At 45.4% G+C, this 23358-nt stretch overlaps 1 protein-coding gene across 3 annotated transcripts in view; it reads right to left on the reverse strand.

Moving 5' to 3' along the window:
* wdr19 (WD repeat domain 19) overlaps positions 1–23358 on the reverse strand; it is a 207555-nt gene that overhangs the window by 84071 nt on the left and 100126 nt on the right. For all 3 annotated transcript variants that reach the window (XM_070870424.1, XM_070870419.1, XM_070870426.1), the window contains one exon: positions 7259–7405. In XM_070870424.1, coding sequence (XP_070726525.1) covers positions 7259–7405 — 147 coding nt within the window. The remainder of the gene's footprint in view (positions 1–7258; positions 7406–23358) is intronic.

Raw genomic sequence — 23358 nt, forward strand, 5'->3', positions numbered from 1 at the left:
GATAAATGAGTCCTTTTCAGAATGGCAGGCAGTGACTAGTGGAGTGCCGTAGGGGTCAATGCTGGGACCCCAGCTTTTTACAATATACATTAACGATTTAGATGAAAGAATTGAGTGTAATATCTCTAAGTTTGCGGATGACACTAAACTGGGTGGCGGTGTGAGCTGTGAGGAGGACGCTAAGATGCTGCAGGGTGACTTGGATAGGTTAGGTGAGTTGGCAAATGCATGGCAGATGCAGTATAATGTGGATAAATGTGAGGTTATCCATTTTGGGGGCAAAAACACGAAGGCAGAATATTATCTAGATGGTGGCAGATTAGGAAAAGGGGAGGTGCAACGAGATCTGGGTGTCATGGTTCATAAGTCACTGAAAGTGGGCATGCAGGATACAACAGGCGGTGAAGAAGGCAAATGGTATGTTGGCCTTCATAGCTAGGGGATTTGAGTATAGGAGCAGGGAGGTCTTACTGCAGTTGTACAGGGCCTTAGTGAGGCCTCACCTGGAATATTGTGTTCAGTTTTGGTCTCCTAATCTGAGGAAGGATGTTCTTGCTATTGAGGGAGTGCAGCGAAGATTCACCAGACTAATTCCAGGGATGGCTGGACTGTCATATGAGGAGAGACTGGATCAACTGGGCCTTTATTCACTGGAGTTTAGAAGGATGAGAGGAGATCTCATAGAAACATATAAGATTCTGACGGGACTGGACAGGTTAGATGCGGGAAGAATGTTCCCGATGTTGGGGAAGTCCAGAACCAGGGGACATAGTCTTAGGATAAGGAGTAGGCCATTTAGGACTGAGATAAGGAGAAACTTCTTCAATCAGAGAGTTGTTAACCTATGGAATTCCCTACCGCAGAGAGTTGTTGATGCCAATTCATTGGATATATTCAAGAGGGGGTTAGATATGGTCCTTACGTCTTAGGGGCTCAAGGGGTATGGAGAGAAAGCAGGAAAAGGGTACTGAGGGAATGATCAGCCATGATCTTATTGAATGGCAGTACAGGATCGAGGGGCCGAATGTCCTACTCCTGCATCTATTTTCTATGTTTCTATACAGCCAGCTCCCAATACATTAAAATAATTGAAAAACACATAGCAGCAACTTACCTCCAATCCTGCCCAAAGGGCTTGCCTGTCTGTCTCGCGCTGTGTGTGTGTATGTGTGTGTGTGTGACTTTGAGAGTGAACCGAGAATAGGATCGAACAGCCTTCCTGTTTTTGTAAACCGGGAACTAAGAATGGGACTCCCCGACAGCCTTCGGGCGGGGTTGGAGGTAAGTTGCTGCTCTGTGTTTTTCAATTATTTTAAGTGTGTCTGGGCAGCTGCTGCGCCGATTTCCTTACCTGCGCCGATTTCCTTAACTCTAGGAAAGGTTTTTCTGCAGAGGCCACATACGGTGGCCTAAGCACAACTGGAGTAATTCTCACCTGGCCAAACTTCCCTAATTGGCGTAGGTGGCTGGTTACACCCCCTTTGGCTGAAAAAAACCGGACCTAAAAAAATCGTAACTAATTGACTTACACTGGTGTAAATTGATTGGGTAAACTGTGGTTTTTCAACTTAGCCTGCTCAAAAAAAACCACGCGAATCACTGGGGAAAATTGAGCCCAATGTGTTAGGAGTATCCTAAATAGCAATTACCTTTCTGTTCAAAACATTTGAAATTGCTCATGAAACAGGAAAATATGCATGTCTTATGATTTGCAGCAGGTCAAGCAAGCAAAAACCAAACCTATATGTAAGAAAGTAAGTATATTTCTGGAGCAAAATTAGGGTTTAGTAACAACTTGCATACATCAAGACTTTATGTGTTTATGCATATGTGGACTTGATTACTAACAAATAGCAGTATGTATGATACACAATGGGTCGAAAATTCTGGCCTTGCCAGGTCCGTATGATCTGTGAGGCCGTGTAAAAGCCGGTTTTCGACGTGTGACGTGCATGCGCTGAGAATTGGCTTTTCCGATCTGTCAAAATCTTTTTTGTCAGATCCTACTCATCCCCGCAAGGAAGGACATCTACGGGGCAGAGATTTTAAAACAAAGAAAAATTAAATTTAATCCCCCATTTTTATATTAGAAACCCTCTTGATTAAGCTAAGTTTTTTTTTAACCTTATTAAAACCGATTAAAAAAAATCAATTTTTTTTCTGAAACATATACAGGTAATTACATTCAATTTCAATTGATTTTAAATATGTGACGTGTTTTTTGAATTTATTGTGTTCTTTCTTGTTTTAGGGGGCGTATTCTCATTGACAGTAATGGGAGCCCGTACAAATAGAGCTCCCATTATTATCAATGAGAATACTAGACAGTGATTATTGGTCCAGGCCCACGTGATTCCAGCATATGTGTACGTATCTGGAAGACATGTTCCTGTACGCTGCGCAGTGAATGAAGGCCTCCGACCGGAAGCCTATGTTCCTCCGGGACCTCCAGGTATTTTCGTAGACTTTTTTTTTGGGCCGGAGGAGTTCGTTTGAAGGAAGCCTCTCACAGCAATTTTCGGCCTAATAAATGTGTGCTCTTCCTGAAAGCACTGAAACCGGGGGACAGTTATTGCCCAATATTAACAGTCCATGTAGTTAATTTCCTAGCAAGAGATAAAGGTTTCCTTTTATGTTCAGCTGACAAATGAAAACAATAGTTACCTTACTATCCATGAATCGTTTAACTAGGTCATCTTCCTTCATAATTCTTCAACAAAAAAAGACCACAGTAGGAAAACCACATTACCAGGACACTGTTGTCAACACATTGGACTGGAAATTGTGGTCAGAGGCTTGCCATGGGCAAATGCCTCCGAACTGCAAGTAAACTCTGCACCCACCTGGTGCCTCCTTACCTTTGAAGACTCGCGCTCCTGGGCCTGCAAGCATAAGTCTGCGAAAAGGCTCACGTATCCCAGGGGTGCATGCAGATTGCAAGCATCCCTGGGATCACATAGATACATAGAAAATAGTTGCAGGAGTAGGCCATTCGGCCCTTCTAGCCTGCACCGCCATTCAATGAGTTCATGGCTGAACATGCAACTTCAGTACCCTATTCCTGCTTTCTCACCATACCCCTTGATTCCCCTAGTAGTAAGGACTTCATCTAACTCCTTTTTGAATATATTTAGTGAATTGGCCTCAACAACTTTCTGTGGTAGAGAATTCCACAGGTTCACCACTCTCTGGGTGAAGAAATTCCTCCTCATCTCGGTCCTAAATGGCTTACCCCTTATCCTTAGATTGTGTCCCCTGGTTCTGGACTTCCCCAACATTGGTAACATTCTTCCTGCATCTAACCTGTCTAAACCCGTCAGAATTTTAAACGTTTCTATGAGGTCCCCTCTCATTCTTCTGAACTCCAGTGAATACAAGCCCAGTTGATCCAGTCTTTCTTGATAGGTCAGTCCCGCCATCCCGGGAATCAGTCTGGTGAACCTTCGCTGCACTCCCTCAATAGCAAGAATGTCCTTCCTCAGGTTAGGAGACCAAAACTGTACACAATACTCCAGGTGTGGCCTCACCAAGGCCCTGTACAACTGTAGCAACACCTCCCTGCCCCTGTACTCAAATCCCCTCGCTATGAAGGCCAACATGCCATTTGCTTTCTTAACCGCCTGCTGTACCTGCATGCCAACCTTCAATGACTGATGTACCATGACACCCAGGTCTCGTTGCACCTCCCCTTTTCCTAATCTGTCACCATTCAGATAATAGTCTGTCTCTCTGTTTTTACCACCAAAGTGGATAACCTCACATTTATCCACACTATACTTCATCTGCCATGCATTTGCCCACTCACCTAACCTATCCAAGTCGCTCTGCAGCCTCATAGCATCCTCCTCGCAGCTCACACTGCCACCCAACGTAGTGTCATCCGCAAATTTGGAGATACTACATTTAATCCCCTCGTCTAAATCATTAATATACAGTGTAAACAGCTGGGGCCCCAGCACAGAACCTTGCGGTACCCCACTAGTCACTGCCTGCCATTCTGAAAAGTCCCCATTTACTCCTACTCTTTGCTTCCTGTCTGACAACCAGTTCTCAATCCATGTCTGCACACTACCCCCAATCCCATGTGCTTTAACTTTGCACATTAATCTCATGTGTGGGACCTTGTCGAAAGCCTTCTGAAAGTCCAAATATACCACATCAACTGGTTCTCCCTTGTCCACTCTATTGGAAACATCCTCAAAAAATTCCAGAAGATTTGTCAAGCATGATTTCCCTTTCACGAATCCATGCTGACTTGGACCTATCATATCACCTCTTTCCAAATGCACTGCTATGACATCCTTAATAATTGATTCCATCATTTTACCCACTACCGATGTCAGGCTGACCGGTCTATAATTCCCTGTTATCTCTCTCCCTCCTTTTTTAAAAAGTGGGGTTACATTGGCTACCCTCCACTCCATAGGAACTGATCCAGAGTCAATGGAATATTGGAAAATGACTGTCAATGCATCCACTATTTCCAAGGCCACCTCCTTAAGTACTCTGGGATGCAGTCCATCAGGCCCTGGGGATTTATCGGCCTTCAATCCCATCAATTTCCCCAACACAATTTCCCGACTAATAAGGATTTCCCTCAGTTCCTCCTCCTTACTAGACCCTCCGACCCCTTTTATATCCGGAAGGTTGTTTGTGTCCTCCTCAGTGAATACCGAACCAAAGTACTTGTTCAATTGGTCCGCCATTTCTTTGTTCCCCGTTATGACTTCCCCTGATTCTGACTGCAGGGGACCTACCTTTGTCTTTACTAACCTTTTTCTCTTTACATATCTATAGAAACTTTTGCAATCCGCCTTAATGTTCCCTGCAAGCTTCTTCTCGTACTCCATTTTCCCTGCCCTAATCAAACCCTTTGTCCTCCTCTGCTGAGTTCTAAATTTCTCCCAGTCCCCGGGTTCGCTGCTATTTCTGGCCAATTTGTATGCCACTTCCTTGGCTTTAATACTATCCCTGATTTCCCTTGATAGCCACGGTTGAGCCACCTTCCCTTTTTTATTTTTACGCCAGACAGGAATGTACATGGGCCAGGCCAACTAATCACAAAGGGGGATTCCCATTATGCTGATGGGAATTCCATTTATATACGGAATCCTCATAAGCATAATTGGAATCCCCTAGAAAACACACTATCACAGCACTTAATTAAAAATAAATCATCACATGGTCAAAATTAATTAAAATACAATTTAATTAAACATTTAAAACAAAAGTTTAACTTTTTGAAAAATAAATGTAAACATTTTTCATGGGGCCAAAAATAACAAACTCATTTTAAAGGTTTTTGAATGATTAAATCATTTGAAAAATATTCTCTCAATATTTATTTAAACCCTTACTCTGGTAAAAGGCCATACACCTGCTTTGGCCAGGTGTAAGGGTTTCGTGGGCATTCGACTCTGCACCAGCAAATGTCCATTTCCTGTGGCAACTTGACAGATCGCAAGTTCTGATTTTCGCACATGTGCATCGCATGTGCAAACCCGGAACATGCGTAGCACTTACGTACGCTGTGCGTTCACGGTCATAGGCCCTGGAATATCCGGGCCAATGACAATTACGTTTTTCTTACATCGGTTTATTAGTGATGTGACTACAAATATTTCTCAGCAGAAACAAACATAGCGGGCCTAAAATTGAGGTTGGAGGCTTCCTTTGTACGAACGCTTCCGACCCAGAAAAAAGTCTATGAATCTACCTGTTGGTCTTGGAGAAACGCAAGATCCCGGTCGGAGGCCTAGATTCGCTGCGCAGTGCATGGGGCACTGTCTTCGAGGTATGCAAGCCCAAGCTGGAGTCACATAGGCCTGGACAACCAATCACGATGCAGCATTCTCATTGCTAATAATGGGAACTCTGTTTGTGTGAGTTCCCATTCAATGAGAAACCCCGCTAAAACACCCAAACACTGCATAATATAAATAAAACACCTCACATATTTAAAATTAATTGAAATTAAATGTAATTAAATGTTTTAGAAAAAAAATTGGGGGGGGGATTTTTTTGTGTGTGTTTTAAGTGTTAAAAATAAACTTGCCTTAATGGACAGGGTTTTTACTATAAAAATGTGTATTTAAATTTAAATCCCTTACGCTGGTAAAAGTAGGCTATGTGCCTGCTTTCACCAGGCATAAAAGTTTGAAGGAGATTTGCTGGGCAAGGGATGGGCAAATAGCCCAATCTCTCCCGCGCGAATGTCCTTTCTTGGGGATGCGGAGAATCTGTTAAGAGAAATCTTGACAGATCAGAAAAGCATGCGCATTGTTCCCCGAAAACCGGCTTTTGTGAAGCCTCGCCGGGTCTGTGCGCACTTCATACGGACTCGGTGAGGCTGGAATTTTAGCCCCAATAACTGCACTCAATCGGTTCCCTGTCATAGAAACATAGAAAATAGGTGTAGGAGTAGGCCATTCGCCCCTTCTAGCCTGCACTACCATTCAATGAGTTCATGGCTGAACATGCAACTTCAGTACCTCATTCCTGCTTTCTCGCCATACCCCTTGATCCCCCTAGTAGTAAGGACTACATCTAACTCCTTTTTGAATATATTTAGTGTCCAGTTCCGAAAAATGCTATCAATATTAATTGTTCTTGTTATGTATGTAACCTGCATAAATGTATTTTTTAGAAGTTTTTTTCTAATGAGAGATTTGATTTTGAAGGCGTTATGTCAAGAAAATAACTTGTTAAATGTACACACATTATACATCTGCACATACTTGATATATATTTTTCTTGGTTTCATAGGAAGCCTCTGTGGCACACACCAGTCCCCAACCAGTTCCTTTAAAAAAAACAAGTTTGTGACCTATTGTTAATACCATTCTGAGCTAGTTCCTAGTGGAACATGAGAATGCCTCAGATTGAATCACCTCTGCCAACTGCCTATCTATTAGATAGCAAGTACATTTTCTAGGCTGGGTTTAAATCTACAACCCCATCGCTCAGAGGCATCATGCTATCCCTAAACTAACCAACATTATCAAGTATAGCAAAGAGTCCCAAAAATTCTTGTTTTGTACTATGTATTGCACTTACTATCTTGAATCTCCACCAACATAAACACACTTTCTTTAAAAACTAGTCCTTGTGAGGAGCAACGAGGGCTCCAATCTTGGTACCTTTTCCATAGTTTGTCTTGATAATTCTAATATCATTCCTGCTACTTGAGTTTGCTGGGACTTCTCTTATGCCCTGTAGTTCCACTTATCCACTGACTTATCCAGGGATCATCTTATACCTTCATGCTCTCTAGAATAACACCACAGTCTTTCTTCAGAACTCTGCTGGTGTGTCTGATTGCCTGGTTGACTCCACGTCGAATATCACCCATCCGTATTGACATCCTTGCAACTCCAGCTAAACACGCTTCATCATGATCAAGGTACTATGCAGAAAAGAACATACAAGAAAAACAACAATTAGCACATGGAAAACTAATTAGATAGACACACTGTGGACAAGAAATGTACTGATGTGCAGAACATTGATCATTTGAGTTTGGGAGACTGGCACGGAGCACATTATAGAACTTGAGCCAGGCAGTAGCAATGAACATAAGAACATAAGAATTAGGAACAGGAGTAGGTCATCTAGCCCCTCGAGCCTGCTCCGCCATTCAACAAGATCATGGCTGATCTGGCCATGGACTCAGCTCCACTTACCCGCCCTCTCCCCGTAACCCTTAATTCCCTTATTGGTTAAAAATCTATCTATCTGTGACTTGAATATATTCAATGAAGGCATGGATGTCGTCAGTGGGGGTGAGGTATGAAGAAGGCAGGCAATATTGCAGAGGTGGAAGTAAGTGGTCTTAGAGATAAATTATAATTGTACCTATTGTAATTGTTGGGACTGTGAAATGATTAAGTCTTAGCAGTGCAACGATACTGAGGGGACTATGCTGCTGAAAGGTGGAGTTGAGGCTTCTCTGTCCCTGGGAGGGGAAAGTTGGGTATACAAGGCCAACCCCAGAGGATCTATGGGGGAGGGAATGAGAGGTAAAGGGAGAGAAGGAGAAGGAGAGAGGGAGAGAGAAAGAAAGAAAGAATAGCCAAGTGGTGCTGCTGTTCATCATCTACATAAGAACATAAGAAATAGGAACAGGATTAGGCCATTTGGCCCCTCGAGCCGACTCCGCCATTCAGTAAGATCATGGCTGATCTGATCATGGACTCAGCTCCACTTCCCTGCCCGCTCTCCATTACCCTTGACTCCCTTGTCGCTCAAAAATCTATCTATCTCCGTCTTAAATATATTCAATGACCCAGCCTCCACAGCTCTCTGGGGCAGAGAATTCAATAGATTTACAACCCTCTAAGAGAAGAAATTTCTCCTCGTCTCAGTTTTAAATGGGTGTCCCCTTATTCTAAGACTATGTCTCCTAGTTTTAGTTTCCCCTGAGTGGAAATATCCTCTCTGCATCCACCTTGCCGAGCCCCCTCATTACCTTATAAGTTTCAATAAGATCCCCTCTCATTCTTCTGAACTCCAATGTGTATAGGCCCAATCTACTCAACCTGTCCTCATAAGTCAACCCCCTCAACTCCGGAATCAACCTAGTGAACCTTCTCTGAACAGCCTCCAATGCATGTATAATCCTCCCTTAAATACGGAAACCAAAACTGTACGCAGTACTCGAGGTGTGGCCTTACCAATACCCTGTACAGTTGTAGCAGGACTTCTCTGCTTTTATACTCTATCCCCCTTGCAATAAGGGCCAACATTTCATTTGCCTTCCTGATTACTTGTGTACCTGCATACTAACCTTTTGTGTTTCATGCACAAGGACCCCCAGGTCTCTCTGTACTGCAGCACTTTGCAATTTTTCTCCATTTAAATTATAATTTGCTTTTCTATTTTTTCTGCCAAAGTGGATAACATCACATCACTTAGCCTGTCTATATCCCTTTGCAGATTTTTTGTGTCCTCTTCACAATTTGCTTTCCCACCCATCTTTGTATCATCAGCAAACTTGGCTACGTTACACTCGGTCTCTTCATCCAAGTCATTAATATAGATTGTAAATAGTCAAGGACCGAGCACCAATCCCTGCGGCACCCCACTAGTCACTATTTGCCAACCGGAAAATGACCTATTTATCCCAAGACTCTGTTTTCTGTTACTTAGTCAATCTTCTATCCATGCTAATATATTACACCCACCACGTGAGCTTTTATCTTGTGCAGTAACCTCTTACGTGGCACCTTATCGAATGCCTTCTGGAAATCCAAATATACCACATTCACTGGTTCTCCCTTATCCATCCTGCTCGTTACATCCTCAAAGAACTCCAGCAAATTTGTCAAACGTGATTTCCCTTTCATAAAACCATGCTGACTCTGCTTGATTGAATCATGTTTTTCCAAATGTCCCGCTATTGCTTCCTTAATAATGAGCCCCAGCATTCTCACAACAGTTTCCTGCTTTTTGTTCGCCTCCTTTTTTAAAGGATCATTGTTACTGTTATTATTACAACAACCACCACCCCTCCACTGTATCTAAATTGTCAGATTACTTGTCTGATATCCAGTACCGGATGAGCAGAAATTTCCTCCAATTAAATATTGGGAAGAGCGAAGACAATTCCGATGTCCCGGGTCCGTACGAAGTTTCTACGGACCTGGGAAGGCATCAGAAAAGCCGGTTTTCAGCGCGCAATGTGCTGAAATCCAGCTTTTCCGATCTGTCACGTTTCTAGCTTGACAGATCATTCGCAGATCGGGAGTGAGGACACTTGCAGGGCAAGATTTCCGATATTTATGCATATCTTACCCAGCAAATGTCCTCAAAAATCTTGTGCCTGAAAAAGCAGGCGTATAGCCTACTTTTACAGGCGCAAGTGTTTAAAAATACACAAAAACATTTTAAAATAAAGTTATAAAAACACATTTTATTCTTAAAAACCCTCCCCACTACGGTAAGTTTATTTTTAACCATAATTAAAAAAACTTTTTTAAAAATCGGGAAAATATTTTATTTTTATAAAACATAATAACTTTAATTTCAATTAATTTTAAATATGTGTGGTCTGTTTTTTTTAAATTATTTTGTGTGATTGCTTTTGTTCCCATTAATAGCACTGAGAATTCGTAGATACGCGAGTCTCAGTGCGATTAATGGGAACCTGTGAAATGTTTACCCGATTGGCTGAGCAGTCACACATGACTGCATCTTCTGCGTCGGGATCCTCTGCACGGTAGCGCGCTTCGCAGTGCGGGAGGAGAAGGCCTCCTAGACCACCAGGTAAATTCGTAAAAAATATCCCAGCGAGGAGGCAATTGCCCGCGAGAAGACACTCAGAGGAATTTCTGGGCCATTTTGTCTTCGTTCCCCACCACAAACTCTGTTCTCTAGCAATTGACTCCATTCCTCTCCCTAGCTCCTGTCTGATGCTGAACCACTGTTTGCAACCTAGAAAGGACCGAGTGTAACGTAGCCAAGTTTTCTGACAATATAAAGATGGGAGGAAAAGCAATGTGTGAGGAGGACACACAAAATCTGCAAAAGGACAAAGACAGGCTAAGTGAGTGGGTAAAAATTTGGCAGATGGAGTATAATGTTGGAAAGTGAGGGGTCATGCACTTTGGCAGAAAAAAAAATCAAAGAACAAGTTATTATTTAAATGGAGAAAAATTGCAAAGTGCTGCAGTACAGCGGGACCTGGGGGTACTTGTGCATGAAACACAAAAGGCTAGTATGCAGGTACAGCAAGTCATAAGCAAGGCCAATGGAATCTTGGCCTTTATTGCAAAGTGGATGGAGTATAAATGCAGGGAAGTCTTGCTGCAGTTATACAGGGTATTGGTGAGGCCACTCCAGGAATACTGCATACAATTTTGGTTTCCATATTTACGAAAGGATATACTTGCTTTGGAGGCAGTTCAGAGACGGTTCACTAGGTTGATGCCGGAGATGAGAGGGTTGACTTAGGGGGAAAGGTTGACTACGTTGGACCTCTACTCATTGGAATTCAGAAGAATGAGAGGTGATCTTATCGAAATGTGTAAGATTATTAGCGGGCTTGACAAGGTGGATGCAGAGAGAATGTTTCCACTGATCGGGGAGATTAGAACTAGGGGGCATAGAAACATAGAAAATAGGTGATCATTACCTCAGTACTCCTTTCCTGCTTTCTCTCCATACCTTTTGATCCCCTGAGCCGCAAGAGCTATATCTAACTCCCTCTTCAATATATCCAATGAACTGGCATCAACAACTCTTTGCAGCAGGGAATTCCACAGGTTAACAACTCTCTGAGTGAAGAAGTTTCTCCTCGTCTCAGTCCTAAATGACCTTCTTCACCGCCTGCTGTACCTGTATGCCAACTTTCAATGACTGATGAACTATGACACCTAGGTCTCGTTACACCTCCCTTTTTCCTAATCTGCCGCCATTCAGATAATATTCTGTCTTCGCGTTTTTGCTCCCAAAGTGGTTAACCTCACATTTATCCACATTATACTGCATCTGGCATGCATTTGCCCACTCACCTAACTTGTCCAAGTCAACCTGCAGCCTCTTAGCGACCCCCTCACAGCTCACACTGCCACCCAATTTAGTGTCATCTGCAAACTTGGAGATATTACACTCAATTCCTTCATCTAAATCATTGATGTATATTGTAAAGAGCTGGGGTCCTAGCACTGAGCCCCGCGGCACTCCATTAGTCACTGCCTGCCATTCTGAAAAGGACCCGTTTATCCCGACTCTCTGCTTCCTGTCTGCCAACCAGTTCTCCATCCACATCAGTATATTACCCCCATTACCATGTGCTTTGATTTTGCACACCAATCTCTTGTGTGGGATCTTGTCAAAAGCCTTTTGAAATCCAAGTACACCACATCCACTGGTTCTCCCTTGTCCACTCTACTAGTTACATCCTCAACAAATTTCAGAAGATTTGTCAAGCATGATTTCCCCTTCATAAATCCATGCTGACTTGGACTGATCCTGTCACTGCTTTCCAAATGCGCTGCTATTTCATCCTTAATAATTGATTCCAACATTTTCCCCACTATTGATGTCAGGCTAACCAGTCTATAATTACTCGCTTTCTCTCTCCCTCCCTTTTTAAAAGGTGGTGTTACATTAGCTACCCTCCAGTCTATAGGAACTGATCCAGAGTCGATAGACTGTTGGAAAATGATTACCAATGCATCCACTATTTCTAGGGCCACTTCGTTAAGTTCTGGGATGCAGACTATCAAGCCCTGGGTATTTATCGGCCTTCAATCCCATCAATTTCCCTAACACAATTGCCTGCCTAATAAGGATATCCTTCAGTTCCTCCCTCTCACTAGACCCTAGGTCCCCTAATACTTCCGGAAGGTTATTTGTGTCTTCCTTCGTGAAGCCAGAACCAAAGTATTTGTTCAATTGGTCTGCCATTTCTTTGTTCCCCATAAAAAATTCACCTGAATCTGACTGCAAGGGACCTACGTTTGTCTTCACTAATCTTTTTCTTTTCACATATCTATAGAAGCTTTTGCAGTCAGTTTTTATGTTCCCGGCTAGCTTCTTCTCGTACTCTGTTTTCCTCCTGTTAATTAAACCCTTTGTCCTCCTCTGCTGAATTCTAAATTTCTCCCAGTCCTCAGGTTTGCTGTTTTTTCTGGCCAATTTATATGCCTCTTCCTTGGATTTAACACTAGCCTTAATTTCCCTTGTTAGCCACGGTTGCACCACCTTCCCCGTTTTATTTTTACTCCAGACAGGGATGTACAATTGCTGAAGTTCATTGATGTGATCTTTAAATGTTTGCCATTGCCTAGCCACCGTCAACCCTTTAAGTATCATTTGCCAGTCTATTCTAGCCAATTCACGCCTCAAACCGTCGAAGTTACCTTTCCTTAAGTTCAGGACCCTAGTTTCTGAATTAACTGTGTCACTCTCCATCTTAATAAAGAATTCTACCATGTTATGGTCACTCTTCTCCAAGGGGCCTCACACAATAAGATTACTAATTAGTCCTTTCTCATTACACATCATCCAATCTAGGATGGCCAGCTCCCTAGTTGGTTCCTCGACATATTGGTCTAGAAAACCATCCCTAATACACTCCAGGAAATCCTCCTTCACCGCATTGCTACCAATTTGGTTAGCCCAATCAATACATAGATTAAAGTCACCCATGATAACTGCTGTACCTTTATTGCACGCATCCCTAATTTCTTGTTTGATGCTGTCCCCAACCTCACTACTACTGTTTGGTGGTCTGTACACAACTCCCACTAGCGTTTTCTGCCCTTTGATATTCCGTAGCTCCACCCAAATCGATTCCACATCATCCAAGCTAATGTCCTTTCTTACTATTGCATTAATTTCCTCTTTAACCAGCAATGCCACCCCGCCTCCTTTTCCTTTCAGTCTATCCTTCCTAAATGTTGAATACCCCTGGATGTTAAGTTCCCAGCCTTGGTCACCCTGGAGCCATGTCTCCGTGATGTCAATTACATCATAACCGTTAACTGCTATCTGCACAGTTAATTCGTCCACCTTATTCCGAATACTCCTCACATTGAGGCACAAAGCCTTCAGGCTCGTCTTTCGAACACACTTTGCCCCTATAGAATTTTGCTGCAATGTGGCCTTTTTGCTTTTTGCCTTAGATTGCTCTTCACTTTTACATTTCTTCTTTCTAGCTTTTGCTTCTGCCCCCATTCTACTTCTCTCTGTCTCCCTGCATTGGTTCCCATCCCCCTGCCATATTAGTTTAACTCCTCCCCACATCACTAGCAGACACTCCCCCTAGAACATTGGTTCCGGTCCTGCCCACGTGCAGACCGTCTGGTTTGTACTGGTCCCACCACCCCCAGAACCGGTTCCAATGTCCCAGGAATTTGAATCCCTCCATTCTGCACCACTCCTCAAACCACGTATTCATCTGAGCTATCCTGCGATTCCTACTCTGACTAGCACGTGGCACTGGTAGCAATCCTGAGATTACTACTTTTGAGGTCCTACTTTTTAATTTAGCTCCTAGCTCCCTAAATTCGTCTCGTAAGACCTCATCCTGTTTTTTTACCTATATCGTTGGTACCATAATCTTACAATAAGGGGCCGCCCATTTGAAACTGAGATGAGGAGGAATTTCTTCTCTCAGAGGGTTGTAAATCTGTGGAATTCACTGCCTCAGAGAGCTGTGGAAGCTGGGACATTGAATAAATTTAAGACAGAGATCGACAATTTCTTAACCGATAAGGGAACAAGGGATCGGGCAGGGAAGTGGACCTGAGTCCATGATCGGATCAGCCATGATCGTATTAAATGGCGGAGCAGGCTCGAGGGACCGAATGGCCTACTCCTGCTCCTATTTCTTATGTTGTTATATTTGACCGAGTTGAGATTCTGACCACATATCCGCGCCTTAACTAAGACCGCCTATTTCCATAACATCAACCGTTTCCGCCCTTGCCTCAGCTCATCTGCTGCTGAAACCCTTATCCATGCCTTTGCTACCTCTAGACTTGTCTATTCCAATGCACTCCTGGCTGGCCTCCCACATTCTACCCTATGTAAACTTGAGGTCATCCAAAACTCGGCTGCTTGTGTCCTAACTTACACCAAGTCCATGTAAGTGGTTTTGCCCTTGGTGGTTTTTAATCAACCCCCCCTTACAACAGTTCTAGATACCGGAATTATAGTGATGAACAGAAATACACAGTTATAGCTAGATCCAGATTCAAAAGTGCACACCAAGTCTGTCCAACAGAATTGTGCGTACGTTTACAATCCATGCAAAAACCTCCCCACTAAACCCCTAAGGCTTGGTTGGAACACACAACACCTCTTCACACTATGTGGTGGTCTTAAAGATGTGTGGGCTGGGATAAATGCTCACCAATTACTCCTCTGGCTTACTCGCTGCTTCTCCTGATGAGGCGTATCTTCTGGTTCTGTACGAATCTGTGGTATTCAAGTCCAGTCTCAAGGTCAGCTTCCTAGTCGAAATAGCGAGGCTCACTTTGCTCATAGATGGTGTTTCTTCACTCCGTCCCAGACGGAGTACTCAGTCCTTGTGTGTCTCAACGAACCGAGTAAGCGTGGAAGAGGAGGAGAGATGGCAGCCGAAACCTGCCACTCTCATACCTGCAAAATGCTTCTTTTCGCACCAAAAAGTTCAACTGTCCTTTGCCTGAGGCAGTACAACTAAAAGAGCAAAATCATGTATTCGGCCTGTTCCTTTGTTAGTGGGCTGTTTCCGCGATAAGGCTCCAACAAATCTTGGTGGTCGAAAAGCTTTCTTTGTGTCTTGAGCACCAACCAATCTGGTGGTTGAGCCGTGGCATGTGTCTTTGTCGCCTGAGTTGGTTCCGGCCTGTCCGCAGGGACTGCGCATGCTGGTGAATGTCCTTGATGCTCGTTCACTGGCAGTGGTGTGGTTGACATCCCATGGTCTTCTTCAGGTTTCTCAGTGTCCATGCTGAACCTTTTCTTTACCTGGTCCAGATGTTTGCGGCATATCTGCCCATTGTTAAGTCTGACCACTATGACCCTATTCCCCTCTTTGCCGATTACAATGCTCTCAAGCTACTTGTGTCCCAATGTGTGATTGAGAACGAATACAGGGTCATTGATTTCTATGCATCTCCCCACTGAGTTGCGATCATGGCACTCGATTTGGGACTGGCGCTTGCCCTCAACAATATCCGACAGAGCAGGATGAATGAGGGACAGCTGCATTTAAGCGCATGTTTCATGAGTAGTTCCGCGGGCGAGACTCACGTGAGCGAATGCGGGCAGGACCTGTAGGCTAGCAGGAGGCGCGATAGGCGGTACTGAAGGGAGGGTCCTTGAATTCGCAGCATGCCCTGTTTTATAATTTGAACCGCACGTTCCGCCCGGCCATTGGAAGCCGGCTTGAACGGCGCTGTCCTGACGTGTTTGATACCATTACCCAACATAAACTCCTGGAATTCATAGCTAGTAAAGCACGGGCCATTGTCGCTAACTAGGATGTCTGGCAAGCCGTGGGTCGCAAATACAGTGCGCAGACTCTCCACAGTGGTGGATGTCGTGCACGAATTCAATATGATGCACTCGATCCATTTTGAGTATGCATCGACAACAATCAGGAACATTTTTCTCATAAACGGGCCCACGTAGTCTACGTGAATGCGTGACCATGGCTTGGTGGGCCAGGGCCACAGGCTGAGGGGGGCCACCCTTGGGGCATTTCCCAGCTGAGCACACGTCGTGCACCTGCGTACCCAGTGTTCCAGGTCTGAGTCAATTCCCGGCCACCATACATTGTGACCGGGCAATGGCCTTCATTAGCACAATGCCTGGGTGCTTGCTGTGGAGTTCCCTGATGAAAGCTTCCCTTCCTTTCTGGGGTATGACTACCCAGCTGCCCTATAGTAGGCAGTCGGCTTGGATGGAGAGCTCATCCATTCGTCTGTGAAACGGTCTGACCTCCTCGGGGCATGCTCCGTGTGCGGGCGCCCAATCCCCAGTTAGGACACATTTCTTTATCAGTGATAGGAGGGGATCTCTGTTGGTCCAGATTTTGATCTGGAGGGCTGTGATGGGGGAGCCTGCGGTGTCAAAAGCCTCAACGGCCATGACCATCTCCGCGCTTTGCTCCGACGCCCCCTCGGTGGTCGTCAGTGGGAGCCTGCTGAGCATGTCAGTGCAATTTTCAGTGCCTGGCCGGTGCCGTATGGTGTAATCATACGCAGCCAGCGTGAGAGCCCATCGCTGTATGCGAGCTGACGCATTGGCATTGACAGCCTTGCTGTCGGACAACAGGGATGTTAATGGCTTGTGGTCCGTTTCTAACTCGAACCTTCTGCCAAAAAGGTACTGGTGCATCTTTTTTACCCCATAGACACATGCGAGTGCTTCCTTTTCAACCATCCCATATCCCCGTTCTGCCTGGGAGAGCGACCTGGAGGCATAAGCCACAGGTTGAAGTTGGCCTCATCATTACTCTGCTGCAACACACACTCAACCCCATAGGATGATGCATCACACGTTAAAACCAGTTTCTTACAGGGGTCGTACAAGGTCAACAGCTTATTAGAACAAAGCAGGTTCCACGCCCGATTGAAAGCCCGTTCTTGACAGTCCCCCCAAAACCATTCGCAACCCTTACGCAAGAGCACGTGTAGTGGCTCCAACAATGTACTTAAGTTCGGCAGAAAGTTCCCGAAGTAGTTTAAGAGTCCCAGGAATGACCGCAACTCCGATGTGTTGCCGGGCTGGGGCGCACGACGGATCACCTCCGTTTTGGATTCGGTAGGCCGGATCCCGTCTGCGGCAACCCTCCTGCCCAAAAACTCGACCTCTGGGGCCAAAAGCACACACTTGGGCTTCTTTAGTCACAAGCCTACTCTGTCCAGTCGGCGTAGCACCTCCTCCAGGTTGTGGTGGTGTTCCTTGGTGTCTCGACCCGTGATTAGGATGTCATCTTGGAATACGATTGTGCCAGGAATGGATTTAAGCAAGCTTTCCATGTCCCTCTGGAAGATAGCGGCTGCTGAACGAATGCCAAATGGACACCTGTTGTATACAAATAGCCCCTTGTGTGTAGTGATGGTGGTTAGTAGCTTGGATTCTTCGGCCAGTTCCTGGGTCATGTAGGCCGAAGTGAGGTCCAACTTAGTGAACAGCTTGCCGCCTACCAGCGTGGCAAAAAGGTCCTCCGCTCTCGGAAGCGGGTATTGGTCCTGTAGTGACACTCGGTTGATGGTGGCCTTGTAGACGCCACAAATCCTGACCGAGCCATCCGATTTAAGGACAGGGATGGTGGGGCTTGCCCAGTCACTGAATTCAACAGGCGATATTATGCCCTCCCTTCGCAGCCTGTCCAACTCATCTCAATTTTCTCACGCATCACATACGGCATGGCTCTGGCTTTGTGGTGCACTGGTCTGGCGTCCGGGGTGATGCGTATCACTACTTTGGTGCCCTTGAAGGTCCCGACCCCAGACTGAAATAGTGATTCGAATTTCTGTAGGACCTGAAGCATGAACTTCACTCCACAGATGAAATGGCGTGCACATCGCCCCCCCATTTCCAGTTCCTCTCAGCTAGCCAGCCCCTCCCCAAAAGCGCAGGACCATTCCCCGGGACAATCCAGAGTGGCAGCCGGTTCTCTGATCCATTATGTGTGACCACCAAATTTGCACTGCCGAGCACTGGGATGATCTCTTTGGTGTACATTCGTAATTGCATCTCAATGCGTTCTAGTTTGGGTCTGCTAGCTTTGAGTGGCCATAATCTTTCGAATTGTTGGACACTCATAAGTGACTGGCTAGCTCCTGTGTCCAGCTCCATGCGTACCGGGATGCCATTTAATAGAACTTTCATCATAATTGGCGCCGTTTTAGTGTATGAGCTGTGGATGTCTGCCACATGAACCCGCTGGACTTCAGCGTCCATGGCTATGCCCCAAGCATCCAACTGCCTTGCAGACTCTTCGTCTGGTTCCTCTGCCTCGTAAACTAACCTTGCTACGGGTTTTCTGCACATTCTGGCCAAATGTCCCTTGAATTTGCAGCTTCTGCAGATAAAATGTTGAACCCTGCAGGTTTTCGCATTCTGTCTGCCCCCGCACCTCCAGCATGAGCTGAGATTGTTTTGGACAAAGGGACTGTAACCAGGCATTCCTCTCTGATTACTCCTGATCACTCTGTTGCTGTGTGTCAATGGTCCCATCCTGGGACGCATTGTCCCCTGTGTTTGTGTGAATTGCCGATCCTCCTGCCATTGTCTCTGTTCCTGTCCCACCCTGAAATCTGTTGCTGCCTGGGCGGTGTCGAATTGCCCTTGCCTGTCTGGGCAGTGTCGAATTGCCCTTGCCTGCCTGCGGGGTTCTGTATCGCTTTTACAACATTAACTCCTTGGTTCATCGCCACGTTGAAACCAGGACTGCTCGCGTAAATTATCTTGGTCTCCTCTTCCCCTGCCATGAAGGTCTGAGCTATCAAAGCTGCCCTCTCCAAAGTCAAGTCCTTGGTCTCAATAAGCTTCCTGAAAATCCCGGCATGACCAATGCCCTCAATGAAGAAATCCCTTAACATCTCCCCCCGCAGGAATCTGTGAACTTACAGAGGCTGGCCAAACGCCGAAGGTCCGCAACGAAGTCCGGTATACTTTGTCCCTCCCGACGTCTGTGAATAGAATTGGTGTCGGGTCATGTGTACACTGCTCGCCAGTTTGAGGTGCTCACCGATCAGTTTACTGAGCTCCTCAAAGGTTTTGTCCACCGGCTTCTCAGGTGCGAGCAGGTCTTTCATCAGCGCGTACGTCGTAGGCCGACAGCTGGTCAGTAGGTGCGCCCTTCGCTTGTCGGCTGCTGCCTCTCCCAGCTAGTCCTTCGTGACAAAGCTCTGCTGCAGCCTCGCAACAAAATCGTCCTAGTTCTCACCAACACAGTACCTTTCATCTGTGCTACCGGTGGCCATTCTTGTGAGTTGTTGATTCCCATTTCCCGTCGCCAAATGTGGTGTCTCTGCACTGTACTATAAAGTCACATGAGGCATATACTGCAGACAAGGTCACTACATGACCTGCACCTTTATTCCCAGGACCAAGGAGTGCTGAGCCTGCATGGAACCTCCCTTTAAGTACCTGGCTGACCAGGTGAGAAGTGTCTCCCACAAGTTCACCCGCTGTGGTCAAGATGTGTATTTCACAGTTGTATGCAGTGTACAGTGTTGTTACATATTGGTTACAGTTATGTGAAGGTTACAAACATGACACTATTGTCCCAGTCCTCAAGGGAGATGGCACTGTCGGAATCTGTGGCAATTATAAAGTAACCATCAATTGATTCTCCCTGCAGGTCCAATACCCACTACCAAAGGCCGCTGACTTCTTTGCAATGCTGGCGGGAGGAAAGACATTCACGGAGCTTGATCTGACTTCAGCCTACATGCCGCAGGAACTGGAGGAATCATCGAAGGCCCTCACCTGCATCAACACGCACAAAGGTCTTTTTGTTTATAACAGATGCCCATTTGGAATCCGATCAGCGGCAGCGATATTCCAGAGAAACATGGAAAGTTTACTGAAATCGGTCCCACACACCGTGGACGACATCTTGGTCACAGGTCGGAACACAGTTGAGCACCTGCAGAACTTGGAGGAGGTTCTTAGTCGACTCAACCGCGTGGGACTCAGGTTAAAACGCTCGAAGTGCGTTTTCCTGGCGCCTGAAGTGGAGTTCTTGGGAAAGAGGATTGCGGCGGACAGCATCAGGCCCACCAACGCGAAGACGGAGGCAATCGAGAACACACCGAGGCCACAGAACGTGACGGAGCTACGGTCGTTTCTGGGACTCCTGAACTACTTTGGTAACTTCTTATCGTGTCTCAGCACACCGCTAGAACCACTACATGTTTTACTACAAAAAGGGGGCGAATGGGTTTGGGGCAAAAGCCAAGAAAATCTTTGTAAAAGCAAGAAAATTGTTATGCTCAAACAAATTGCTTGTGTTGTTTGATCCATGTAAGCATTTGGTACTCTCATGTGATGCGTTGTCATATGGCGTCAGATGTGTATTGCAACAAGCTATTGATTTCGGGAAACTGCAACCGGTTGCTTATGCATCCAGGAGTCTGTCTAACGGGCCGAGAGAGCCTACAGCATGATTGAAAAAGAAGTGTTAGCGTGTGTCTATGGGGTAAAGAAAATGCATCAATACCTGTTTGGGCTAAAATTCGAATTGGAAACTGACCATAAGCCACTTATATCCCTGTTTTCCGAGAGAAAATGAATAAATACCAACGCATCGGCCCGCATCCAGAGATGGGCGCTCACATTGTCCGCATACAACTACGCCATCTGCCACAGGCCAGGCACAGAAACTGCACCGATGCTCTCAGTAGGCTGCCATTGCCCACCACGGGGGTGGAAATGGCGCAGCCCACAGATCTAGCCATGGTTATGGAAGCATTTGAAAGTAAGCAATCACCCGTCACTGCCCGGCAGATCAAAACCTGGACAAGCCAGGACCCCTTATTATCTCTAGACAAAAGCTGTGTGCTACACAGGAGCTGGTCCAGTGTCCCAGTGAAAATGCAGGAAGAGATAAAGCCGTTCCGGCGGCGCAAAGATGAAATGTCTATACAGGCAGACTGCCTTCTGAGGGACAATCGAATAGTGGTCCCTAAGAAAGGCAGAGACACCTTCATCAATGACCTCCACAGTACCCACCCAGGCATCGTAATGATGAAAGCGATAGCCAGATCCCACGTGTGGTGGCCTGGTATCGATGCGGACTTAGAATCTTGCGTTCACAGATGTAATACATGCTCGCAGTTAAGCAATCTACCCAGGGAGGCGTCGCTAAGTTTATGGTCTTGGCCCTCCAAAATGTGGTCTAGGGTATGTCGATTTTGCAGGCCCATTCTTGGGTAAAATGTTCCTTGTGATTGTAGATGCGTATTCCAAGTGGATTGAATTGTGAGATAATGTCCGCTAACCCATCCGATGCCACTATTGAAAGCCTGCGGGCCATGTTTGCCACTCACGGCTTACTCGATGTCCTGGTGAGCGACAACGGACCATGTTTTACCAGTGTTGAGTTCGAAGAATTCATGACCCGTAACGGGATCAAACATGTCACATCTGCCCCGTTTAAACCAGCGTCCAATGGTCAGGCAGAAAGAGCAGTGCAAACCATCAAGCAAGGCTTGAAGAGGGTAACTGAAGGCTCACTGCAGACTCGCCTATTCCAAGTCTTGCTTAGCTACTGCACGAGACCCCGCTCACTCATTGGGATCCCACCTGCTGAACTGCTCATGAAAAGAGCACTTAAGACAAGGCTCTCATTAGTTCACCCTGATCTACATGAACAGGTAAAGAGCAGGCGGCTTCAACAAAGTGCATACCATGATAGCGCAAATGTATTACGTGAGATTGAAATCAATGATCCTGTATTTGTATTCAATTATGGACAAGGTCCCAAGTGGCTTCCCGGCACTGTCGTGGCCAAAGAGGTGAGCAGGGTGTTTCGGGACAAACTTGCAAATGGACTCATTCACTGGAAACACTTGGACCAAATCAAACTCAGATTCATGGACTTTCCTGAGCAACCCACCTTGGACCCTACCTTTTTTGATCCCCCAACATACACACCAGTGGCAACCGGCACCACGGTTGGCCATGAAGCAAAACCCATCATCCACAGCAGCCCAGCAGGGCCTAACACACCAGGCAGCCCAACAAGGCCAGCTGCACAGCAGCCCAGCGAGGGCCCAAGAAATGATTCAACACCACCAGCTTTCACACCGAGACGATCAACCAGGGCAAAAAGGGCCCCAGATCGACTCACATTGTAAATAGTTACACTATTGACTTTGTGCGGGGGGGGAGCGGGTAGTGTTGTTATATATGTGGACTTGTATTTACTCTGTACAGCCACCAGAGGGCTCTTCCCCTAGAGTCCCAAGGGATCCCATAATCCCTTGGGAGCACAGGTATTTAAGGAGGAGAGGCACTCTGGAGACCTGCAAAAAAGACTAAGGTCACACTTTACTTTGAGCTCACAGTGTTCAGTCTGACTCTTTCTCCATACACAACAATGTCAATGTCGTCAGGAGAGAAGGAGGAACAAAGGGGAGAAAATGATAGAAAAAGAATAAAAATGTACATAAAGGTTGTCTGGAGATACAAGAAAATTAGGTGAGAAAAACATGTCACTAATACTGCAGGCAGTGGCACATTTTAGGGAAGATCACAGGCTATCTTGGCCGATAATTCTATACTCTTATATGGAAATTTAAAAACATCATAAACTGCAGCAATGGTGTTCATTAATAACTAAAATGAAGGAAATTTTGAAAACTAATGTCGGCAGTGTAAACATTAAACATAGAACAACAAGAAAGAAAGATATGATCATATCTCTCAAAAGGGTATCAAAGTGCTACATGTGAGTTAATATTCACTCAGTAATAAAACATAGTACAAAAAGTACAGCCTTGCAAGTACACTAGACAATGCAAATTATAGGATGCAAAAAACAAGTAGTCCCAAACAGCAAATAGTTACACATAAAGGTCAATCATTTCCCCTCTTGTGGCAAAAGAATTAATAACCTGTTTTTATTCTTTATATATTTAAAAGGTTGCAAAAAAAATGCTGGCTAAGAGCAGTTCCGCCGAGTTATAAAATGCAGAATTCTCTATCCAACTTCAGAACTCAGTGATCTCCAGTGCAAAACTCAGACTGAGCCGTGGAAATCCTAATGCCCATAATGCACATACACCAATCACTGCCATCTATTTGAAGTCAGCGGTAGAAGTCTCAAGTGGGCTTATTCTATCATTTATATAGGAAAACACACCCTTGCGGATTTTCAACTTCCCTATTTTCATTAATCCATTT

This window comes from Pristiophorus japonicus, chromosome 2, assembly GCF_044704955.1.
Source record: "Pristiophorus japonicus isolate sPriJap1 chromosome 2, sPriJap1.hap1, whole genome shotgun sequence".
NCBI classification, from domain to species: domain Eukaryota; kingdom Metazoa; phylum Chordata; class Chondrichthyes; family Pristiophoridae; genus Pristiophorus; species Pristiophorus japonicus.